Below are 10,927 nucleotides of genomic sequence, written 5' to 3' on the forward strand. Positions count from 1 at the left end.
TTTTGTAGCCGATAAAATTCTCTACAAAAAATACTTTGTGATATTTTTCCCTAGAATCACTCGTTATGAAGATAATCAACGATGGAACGTGAAGAATTCTCTCGTTACATTCCACCACTTCACGGCTGACTCCACTCTTAATATCTCATCAAAAAAGAAAAAATTAAACACTGACAAATAATTTATGTTTTCTGTAAGTTAAAAGTTACTATTAATGGGTCAATGATTTAATTCAGGGTAAAAACAGAATCGTTCGCTAGGCAGTCGGACACCTCACGCTGAACCAAATCGATCGAAGAAAAAAAAATAAAACAAAAAAAATAAATTGAAGGAATAAATATTGTGTGAGAAATCGATTTGGCTCAAGGCGAGTTACTCCCAGAAGCACTGCGTACGTGAGCAGAGCTCGTTACCTAACGCATTTATTCTTGAAAAAAAAATTTTTTGAGTTTTAAATTGAAATAATAAGTTAGGGCGATTTTTCACTGTTCGCGTGTATCTTATTCTTGTAAAATCGTACCGTCTCGGTTTCCAATTAATTTTTACATAATATTTATATATTTATAATTCATTGAGTGAATTATCCCTCACCACTGGTTAAAATGTGCGATATGTGGGGCAAAATGGAACGTTTTAAACTCAAATTTCACTCTAGTTTCCCCTGAATATCTCAGAATCTAGTGGAGATTGAAAAATTTTTGTGAGGAAATTGTTTAAACAATTGGAATATCTTCAAAAAAATATTCAATTCCAAGATATTCATAAAAAAAACTAATCGCAAAATAGAAAATGATTTTTTTTATTATTTCACCACTCGAAAAGTTCCATTTTACCCCACCTAGTGGTGAACTGACTTCGTATTTTATCAAAAAAATAATAATAATTGCATAAATCAGATAATAAATTTAATTTCATCGCCCCAGGACGTGCATCCAGCGTCCTCCTTATTAGTAATAAATAATATATCGTTATCTGTAAATATAAAACTCGAAAACGGCCATTATCATTGATTCAACGATTCTCGCAGTTGGTCTTCGAGCTTAGTCTCAACATCCATCGTTTTTATTCTCAATAAATATGAGAAGCCGCTGCATGCATTCATCCACATCAATGACGCCCTTTTCCCCCACCCGTCAAGTTTTTTTTCATTTTTCCGTAATTTTAATATTTTTTTTTCATTTTTCATTAAGTCTTTAGAGTGCCTAAATCATTATGATCGTAAATCATCACAGATAGAGAGTGAATTAATTTTCGTTCAGTTGAGTGACAATTGATTGGTTCATCTCTCGAAGAATTTTTTTTTTAATTCATTGGCACACGTTCACGTAATTGCCAGCAATGACGTGTGTAACGAACCTCTGAGGGATGCAGCGACCTCGTTCACAACAATTTACTGCTATTATTCATTAAAAAATGAGATATCAAACGCTCGATTTCACGAGGGAGTTCTGAAAGCGAAGGAAAAATGAAGAAAAAAAAAAGAAAAAAAAATCAGCATGAACTTGCTTTTCCCCTGGGCTCTCAATAAATAAAGCATGCAGTGTTATTGAAGATTCTCCCAAAAATAATAGACTCCCTCGGCTTTTATCGCCCCTCGCGTTGATATGTCTCTCTATTCGTTTTTTAATCAATTTTTCAACTTATTTAGATAGTTTGAAGTCTTTTCCTCTACCATTTTCCTTCTACGCTGTTGCCATTCGGCGCGGAGGGAATCGTCAGGGAAGCCCTACGTTCAGCTCCTGGTGCTGCACTCCCGGAGAATGGTTTTGTACGTTTCTTCAATTCTAGGGGGAAAATAATTATTTTTTTCAGGGAAATAATGACTTTTTTAATGAAATTTATGCCCAGTTTGAAATGATGACACGTACCAGCAATGAGAAGCATCATTTTGCGTCTAGCCCCCCAAGCAGTGACTCCAATATCCATTAAATCCTCCTCAGTCAATGATACAAAAGTCGACATGTCGATTTCATGGGACGATAGCATATCTGATTGAAGCGATGAAAAGCAGTGATACAAATTGCAATCGAGCGAACGAATACACAGATGAACGAGTAATAAAAGCACGACCAAGCAAATGGATAAATGCACATTTTTTCGTTGAATTTTTCCAGCAAAAGCTCATTGACACTCGAAATTTTCAGACAAAAATTCATCAACATTTTTCAAAACCGATGCATTGACCTCCAGAAGATGACGATAACGATTTTACTTTGGTAATCTAGAGTAGTCAATAGCCTTCTGTTCCCTCGAGCCAAGAAAAATGATGAAATGGATCGATTAAACCCGCGTTAACCCAAAAAATGAGAATGTTGAAGAGGGAAATGCACTCACCGATCCACTTTTTGTCCAGGCCTGCATTGATCATAGCACTAGCCAAATCCGTGTGACTCCCATTGAGAATCTTCTCGAGTCGACTCCTCGGTGTGTGATCCAAGTACGTAGAGGTCATGGCGATGGGTGTGGGGCACTCGCCCTCGCCCTCGCCCTCGAACTTCATGGAAGGGGCATAAACGAGAGGTGTGCTGGGGTCATCCCAGAGGTCAGAGGCATCCCTCGCCTTCTGACTCTCACTGGGGCTGAGTGTGGGCATGGTCTGGCTGAGTCCATACCCAGCCCACGTGGGGGTGGGTACCCTGTACTCATTGGGATTGGGTTTACTCTTCATGGCCTTCATCGCGAGGATCTTCTTCTGCTCGTAATCGTAAGCTGTGAGATGTGCGGAGGGATTGAATCCCTTTTTCTCGCCCATGGAGAGGTCGGAGAGCATCGCCGAGAGGTCTCTACTCTGCGACAAATCGGTGTGGGATGAGCCGATGGGGGAGATGTTCCTGGGGCTGACAGCAGGACTAGACAGAGTGCTGGAGGCACTGCTCAAGGACAAGTAAGCGCTCGTGTCCTTGCCGTCACTGCCTGACTTGGGGCCGAGACTGCAACTATTGGAGCCGTAGTGGGAGTTGGGGGGAAACCCTGGGGGATGACTCTGCGCGATCCCCAGGAGGTTCTGCCCAGGGAGATTCATCTGCGCCTGCTGCTGGCTGAGAATGTTGGCCTGCATGGCGTGACGAGCGGCCAGCAACTGGGCATTGGCGTTTGGAAATGCGAAGGGATGGTGCATCAGGGGTGAGAACATCGAGGGGATGGGTGGGAGGCCCCAGTGGGGGGACATGTTGATCGGATTCGGTGAATGGGGAAGAGGGGAGACGCAGTAGGGCGAGGGGGACTGAGTGTTTATGGTGAGGAAATTGGTGAATTTGTCGGACACGAGGCTTCCGTTGAGGGTGCTCTGGAAGACGTTGGGGGAGTTGGGGATGTTGTAGGTTGGTGGGATATCGGCGACGATCTTGGCGTCGTCCAGGGAGAGCAGCTGTCTTCGTGCCTCGTAAATGCTGGTGGCATTGCGCTCGACACCTTTTATTATCACTGAGAGACTGCTCTGCTTGGGCTTGTGGAGGACGTTTATGAAGACGTCGAGGGTCTGCATGAGCTGGGAGATTGTCTCGGTGTCCACCGACTGGCGGGAGGTCTCGGGGAGGTCGAACATGAGGACCAGGGGCAGGGAACCCAGCAGCTGCTGGCGAGCCATGTAGACGTTGTTGATGGCGCCTGTTATTATCACGTTGCTCTTCTTCAGGCTCGGGATGTTGGGGTCACCTGCGTCCGGGAAGATTATCTGGGTCGAGGTGCGCTGCATTATCATCTTCAGGTTGCTGCTCTGCTTTCCCAGCACGATGCTGTGGTGCTGGGGGGATATCTCCATCGACATCTGCACTTGAATTTGATTCTGAAAAAATTTAATTTTCGTTGAATGAATGAATGAATGAATTAATTAATTTTGAGAGACACATTCATTCGCCCCTAGGTAACTGCCATTCGTTTGCATTCTTTGCACTCATTATCATCGAGAATTCCGTATCATCAATTTATTTTTGCTCAGAGTCAATATATCTCTCTTATCAAAAACATGTTGACGCTTGTGAAATTTGAAGACACGAAAATTGTGGTAAAATCGTTGAGACTCACCGCGAGATTCTTGCACATGTGGTGGATGAGGAAGACTGTGGCCTCTTTGACTTGTAGAACCTCCCACTCGCAGCCCTTGACAACTACCAGGGTTGCGTGGAGCTTTGGTCTCGTACGAAACATCACCTGGACATTGTACTTCTCCTGGATTTTTACGATGTAGGGGGATGTGGAGTCCGGGTGACCCTGCATGGCACCCATTATCGGCAGTTCGAAGGAGAATATCAGTGGAGTCAGGTTCTGATAATGAAGAGTAATTGATAATAACGACGGGTTTAAATTTTTTTTCAAAAATGAGAAAATTAAATTCTTATAAAGACTAGACCCATTCTCGCAACTCGTAGAAATATTAATCATCTCGTAAAATCATCAATCGTCAAAGTCTCGTAATAAATCTAAACGTGGTGAATCCAGTGGCTCAATCAAACATCCAAAATCACCAGAGTTTTATCCATTCTCCCAAGGCCTCAGTAATTCTCGAGTAAATAAAGTACTGACTCAGCAAATAACCGCTGACGAAATCATGATTTCGGTTTCAATTAAATTAAATCGCAAATTTTAATTGAAACAAATACTATTTATCTTATCGGCAAATGAACGATGAAAAAAGCCCGAAGGATGCAGAACCCAATGACAAATGCCCGACCGATGTTTGACAAATGGAAACCTACCCTGACACGTGCACGTGCTTTCTCCACGCCCTCCATCTCCCCAGCAATGGACACTTGATTGCTCTTCTCCTGATGATTGCTACGATTGCTATCGGGAAAATGAATGTGACACGCAGTCTCTTCCATCACTCGTTTTATCGTTAGACCGCCCTTTCCGATTATGTGAGAGTGGTCTGTATAACTCACATCTAGCTTCATCGTTACTCGCATACTTTGCTATAATATAAAAAAAATATGTCATTAAAAGCATTAACTTGTCATAAATAAAATGAATTGACGCTTCGCCTCTTGTTTTCCTCACGAAACAGAACAACTGGGGGAAAATGGCTTTTTATTCAATTTTACGTGACATTTTCCTTCATTTGGAATTGAGCCACTTGAAAATTATTGAAAAAATATCGTATTAAAAGCACTAACGCGCAATGAATAAAATAAATTGATGCTTCGCCTCTTCTTCTCAAGAAATACAACTACTGGGGAAAAATGGCTTTTTATTCAATTTTATGTGACATTTTCCTTCATTTGGAATTGAGCCACTTGAAATTTTAATCTCACAACGAAAAAAGTTGTACACAAGTTGCCAATAATTATAATAAATTGATACATATGACAGCTAATCTTACCCGTGTGTCCAATATTTGCATAATCTTCTCCTTAGCGGCCCCCACGTCATCCACCCGACCCGCGACCTTTATGTGTGGATCTGAAAATACATAAACTAGAGTTATTTATAGAAAAAACATAACGGTGTTGAATTATGTACAGCCAAAACACACAAATGTTGCATAGTTGTATGTGTTTTCAACACTTGTAGGAGTATTTCTGTGTTTATTATCGATAATAAACGTCTGAAATAAAACTTCCGCTCATTGCTTTCGTCTAGTGATTATCGTATTGATAGGAACGACGTGATACGATGGAAATTGCCACAAGGTCGCGGCCGAATACACCAGGATGGGATTTTGGAAATGATTCTTTGTGAAGAAAACAGTGGTCTTGCGATGATAAACGTGATAATGGGGGGAGTAGTGTTTCGAGATGAGAGTGGGCATGATGATTAATTGTTTTCGTAATCTGATGAAATATTCTGGTGGTGAAATATGTAGCAGACTGTGGAATTAATGATTGGTGGGAGAGGCATTTGCATGGGTGGAAGCTGGGGGGTGGAATAATTCGGATTCTCTCCGATAAATATATTTTTATCTGGTGGACTGGGTGTCGACGAGAAGTTTCTGATGGAGAACGGAAATCATAACGAGTTGTAGGAAATCTGGGGACATTTCCACTCTTCGGTGTTGATTTATCTTGATATTTCATATCTCAAGTCAATAGTTTTCGAGATAAAGGGCAATTAATGAAAAGTTAAGGGTGGAATGCAACAAAATGTTTAATTATCAGAGACCAATGTAGGAATAGGTCTAGGAATAATAGAAATTAAACAAAACTAGGGTTTTCGACGTCTCTTTGAATTGTCTCAATAATAAATGCTCCACGACGAAGATCACACCATTACAAAAATTCTCATTAGTCAGCTAGAGATAGAACAGACCGAGTAAACACGAGAAATCGTGGAAAATTCCCAGCCGAAATTAGATTTGAAATTTTTCCGTCAGAGTGACGATGAAAAAAACAATTCTATCGTAACACGTGATTTTGTAATTGATTTGTCCCCTCTCCTGTCAGTTCATTCATAGGTTCTAATCGCTTGGAAAAAAATGTGTTGACAAATTTATAACGGAAAATTGGGATTAGATAAGCCGGCGGGCTACGTGTGTTTTACAACGTTTGAGGCAACGGTGGGCATCGCGGAAGCTATGAATCACCCGAAAATTTTCCACCACTATGAGCCCAACTGGAGAGCGGCCTAGAAATCATTACTCCGAGTGGAAAGGGGACACTCCAACCAACACTAGTCAGACCCAGAGAATCAATTATTTTTTCCTGCATTAGTTGCCGCAAGGAGAGAAAGAAAATAAATTCAACAATTTGTTCTTCATTTTTGAAACATTTTTTCGAGATTTAAAATGGGCTTTATTTATAATAATGTTTTATAAGGATTTAATATCGAGATTTAAATTCAGACCTGCAAAATTTAAACAATAACATCATTGTAAAATGTCAAATGGGTCTCAAATGAAAGCTCTGAGTTAAACTTTCATAAAATCTATTCGACTCCACCCGCTCCAATTTCCCTGCACTCGTCATCATTACCTGATGTTTTATATTTGGAAACAATCCAAAAAATTCATGAACAACAAAACAAAATTCTTTCATCACTCTCAATGACAAATCAAGACTGAAATGCGGAGTCACTCGAAAAATTCAAATGAGTCCTAAAAAATCTGGAAATTGCCAATGTCTTTGGAATGTTATTGCATCGATTAAAGCTGAATTTCGCGGAATTCGCATTAAATCTAAACTACATATTCGTGACGTGCAGCCGATAGCCACTAGTCACGTAAGATTGGAATTGACGTAACTCCCAAGTGATGGAGACTGCACCGCGTGACTCTGCCCGATTGATATCGAGTCACTATTTGATATTGACGATGTTATCCATCATTAATAATAGTTATGGGTTCATCAAACGGTAAACTTGAATTCCCTTTGCCCTAACTGTTCATTAAATTTCACTAAAATCCTCATTAAAACTTCATTTTTGAGTAATTGATTCGTGAAATTGATCCATCAGTGCTTTCCATTACGATTTTTTTCCATTTCTATTGAAAAATATCTCAATCAAAATTCATAGGACAAAATTATTGACGAAAAAGTGATTTTAATTAGCAATTGACTAAAAAAATCGTTAAAAATATTTCTGAGATCTTGAACAAAAATAAAAATAAAAAACGCAATCAATTCCTCAAGGAAGTAAAGACCATCACGACTGAATTAAACCCCCCCGAAGCCCGATCCCATTGATCTATCGATCCCAAATCATGGGAAAATATAAATCACCAGCAATTGATCAATTAAACTGACCTTTCTTAGATTTAGCTCCAATCTTCAACCGTGATGGCCACGTAATGACGGTATTAGTCTCGTCCATAATCTGAAAAAAATAAACTCCAGATTAAAAACTCCCTTTAAAAAATTCTGAAAAAGCGTCAAGCGATGCCGAAATACATTAAAGCATGTAATCAGCACTCTAGTAAATCATCAGTCGCTCATGAAGAAATAAGAGCGCCTCATCAGAGAGTTGAGTTTAAAAAAATTGAGCATAAATGAACAAGAATCTCACGCACGCTACCTGTGCTACCAATACCCATCAGTCCATAACACAAATCAAGCTGATGTAAGAAGCAACTCTGCAGAATTCGCGTAAAACATAAGCAAAAAAATAGCAAATAAAAGCGTTGATCATACGATAAGGTCATTACCACAGTCATTTTCGTGGCTGTTCACTGTGATCTCTCGAGGGAAAGTCCTTCGGGGCCACTCGAATGTTCAAATATCAGTGAATAATTCGATCGGTCGACGAATAATCCTCGCTAATTCTCCTCCCGCAAATGAAATCCATTATGTCATCATCTTTATTAGCGGGGAAACGAGAAAATCACGCGTTAAATTCAGCACTTTCACCGTTTGTTTTCACCCAACTTTTTATTTAACACTAATTGAACGGAATATCACACACTCGTTGCACTCAATTCGCCGGAATTATTTCGATTTGTTGAATGGAATTATTGACGATCTACTTGTTCAATGGTAGAAAAATGGCCAAGGTGAGTGACTCGACGGTTTCGAATGCACAAGGACAATTATTTCGAATGAATTTAACGTCTTGCTGGCGAGGGAGTAGTTACGGAACCGACTGGGTAAGACGGTACTGACTGACTAATTCGAGATAATGTAACGGGGCAACTCGCGACTATGCCATACCACTTCCCACTCGGTATTTTTTTTCATTTCGCCCCACCAAACGCCAGTGCAAGTGCCTCGCATCGGTATTTTTGCTCTTCCTCAGAGGTTTTCTTTTTCTTTTTTCTGAAGAGAAGATGCGAAGCGATAGCTATTTCGCTGGGGTTGACGCTGGGCTTTTCTTCATTTGCGGGAGGGGGAGGTGATTAATTGGGGGAATTTCGAGGGGGAGTGGGTAATTGGTTTAGATCGGAGTGGGTAAACTAGTTCGATGATGAAAAAAATTGCGGGTTCCGGGGTTTTTACTGGTAACTTTCCAATTACATGGTCAACTGGCTGGATTACTCAGTGAAGCGAATTTGTTTTTGGGGGACGGAATAGTTCAGGGGAATTACAATACTTCGGTAATATTTGAAAAAATGTGAAATAGCGAAAAAACTTGAATAAAATGTCAATTAGCGTTATCTGTGAAAAGAAATGGCCAGCAATTGACTCGTTAATTTTTGTCGAATAAAAATTCCCTGCATTTCTATTTCATCGCGAATTCGCACTGACGTTCTCATGATTTTTTTCATAAATAAAACATTGCATTGGGATAAACAGCAGTCGTTTCACTTTCGCTGTGGCGATGGTATTTTTAGACATAACACGACGAGGAAATATTGAACGCATTTGAAAGAGGTGTGAATTAACCGTTCGAGGGGATTTCAACGGTGGAAAAAATTCTGTTGTTTAAAAATTTTAATTTTCACGGGGGTTGAAAGTAAAAATAAATTCGTACCTTACGAAAGAACATGCTTGCAGACTCTGGTGTCTCATCATCGCCTGAAAAAAAATGTTGAGAGAAATTTAGACTTTTTTCTACGAAACAGTCATTGAAATTGAAAAATTGATGTTGAAATGGGGACTTCACCCCTGAAAATATCAACAAATCATCAATAAATTTACCAAGCAACATGTTTTCAAGCTTGCGTCTATCAACCCTGAAGCGCTCTCGATGTAGTTCCTCGAGACTGCTGAGTCGCAGCGTCTCCACGAGCTCCAACAGCTCCTCCCTGCTCTCGAAGCCATGCGGACCGGAGAGGCTCGTGGTCGTCGTCCCCTCCGACGTCTCCGACATGGTCTCCACCGACCTCGGTTCAACCTGAATCAAGTCGTCCGGCTTCATTTCTCCCTTCTGAAAAAATAAAAACCATTTAAATCCCCTCAATCAACTCATCAATTCAAATTTACGGAAACTCATCGAAGAGTTTAAATTCTCAATACAATAACGGATTATTCTCAGGTAAATGGAGGACAAAATCAATAAAATTGGGCCCAAACAGAAGTAAGTCTTCAAGGTCACGACAGTCAGGCGCCATTTCGTGGGATTTACTTTTCATTACAACGGCGAAGAAAATATAGATTACATTTTGCCAATTCACGTTAATTTGACGATAAAAATTCTCAAATTTAATTTCCACTCTTCAATTGATAAAAAAATCCAAAGAGTCTTCAACTTTTTTAAATCAAAAGAGAAAGGTATTTATCAGTCGATAATTTCCTCATTATCCCCTCCGAAATTAATTACATTCCGTTGGCAGTGAAATATTCTCTGGATAAGAATTCAGTGAACCATAGATAAGAATCGAGTGACCGTTGGTGGAAAATTCGAACGGAAAACTCCAAATGCCCCAGAAGAATTGAAAATTTCCCAACAGATCCTTAATTAATGAAACTGGAGGAATAACTCACCTGAGAACACACAAAAAAAACAACTGGATCGTCCCTTCGAAGAAGAAATGAAGCGAAGTGGCCGGCAACTGGTGGAAAGAAAATTGAAAATTGAAATGATGAGGTAAAGAACGCAACCAAAAGGTGCGTTGAACTGTCGAAACGGCGACGTGCCGCCTCGAGTATTCGTGAGGGAAATTAACGCCAGTAAGACGCTGAAGAACACGTAACCGAATTTCTGGGAAAAATAAGGGGACTTCGGGGGAATTGAGGAAGAGGTGAGAGTGAGGGGTGAAGTCTACCTGTTTCCACAGCGTCGCACGGTCTACTGTGATTTATTCCTCAACTTTGATCCGACAATTTGATGATTTTCGTTGGGGTGGGGGCAATGTACCTGTGATTTCTCTCCAAAAATTGGCGAATCAGGTAGTGAAACCATTCGCCAGGGAGAGGGAGAGGTCAGGGAAGCAGATGAAAAAATTGTTTACATCGCTGAGGGAACTGAGGGAATGGAACAAAGCGAACACGTGTCTTCGCCTTGTTATTCCCATCCTGAGATTCTTTTGTATATTTCGGAGATATCAATAGAGCCACGACGGAGGTGGAGATGGAAATAATATTGCCCGAAAGGGGATTTTTTTCGTTCGCTGGACGAGTTG

General features: G+C 40.4%; 1 protein-coding gene across 3 annotated transcripts; it reads right to left on the reverse strand.

Annotated features, from left to right (window-relative positions):
- Positions 1-767: 767 nt before the first annotated feature.
- LOC107038920 (protein bicaudal C) lies at positions 768-10,586 on the reverse strand. 3 transcript variants are annotated; one of them, XM_015258274.1, is made up of 11 exons: positions 10,571-10,586; positions 10,290-10,357; positions 9,504-9,732; positions 9,337-9,380; positions 7,677-7,746; positions 5,318-5,397; positions 4,695-4,910; positions 4,024-4,263; positions 2,335-3,784; positions 1,869-1,988; positions 768-1,784 (listed from the first exon to the last, which is right to left on the reverse strand). In XM_015258274.1, the coding sequence occupies exons 3-11, from the start codon at positions 9,721-9,723 to the stop codon at positions 1,669-1,671; spliced, it is 2,556 nt and encodes an 851-aa protein (XP_015113760.1). In that variant the 5' UTR covers positions 9,724-9,732; positions 10,290-10,357; positions 10,571-10,586; the 3' UTR covers positions 768-1,668. The 3 variants fall into 3 exon arrangements, with proteins under 3 accessions (XP_015113760.1, XP_015113761.1, XP_015113763.1); XM_015258275.1 differs by lacking the exon at positions 1,869-1,988; XM_015258277.1 differs by lacking the exons at positions 9,337-9,380; positions 9,504-9,732; positions 10,290-10,357; positions 10,571-10,586 and adding an exon at positions 8,075-8,515.
- Between the last annotated feature and the right edge of the window lie 341 nt (positions 10,587-10,927).

The sequence above is a fragment of the Diachasma alloeum genome, unplaced genomic scaffold (genome assembly GCF_001412515.2).
Source record: "Diachasma alloeum isolate Michigan unplaced genomic scaffold, Dall2.0 Dall_scaffold_00289, whole genome shotgun sequence".
NCBI lineage: Eukaryota > Metazoa > Arthropoda > Insecta > Hymenoptera > Braconidae > Diachasma > Diachasma alloeum.

What these genes read in the sequence shown, in the direction of transcription:
- LOC107038920 (XM_015258274.1), bottom strand. Translation starts at nt 9,723, where the DNA reads ATGAAGCCGGACGACTTGATTCAGGTTGAACCGAGGTCGGTGGAGACC. An exon ending in CAAGCATGTTCTTTCGTAAG is followed by an intron (nt 7,747 to 9,336) that starts GTACGAATTTAT and finishes TATTTTTTTCAG; the next exon opens with ATTATGGACGAGACTAATAC. An exon ending in AATGATGCTTCTCATTGCTG is followed by an intron (nt 1,785 to 1,868) that starts GTACGTGTCATC and finishes TTTTCCCCCTAG; the next exon opens with AATTGAAGAAACGTACAAAA.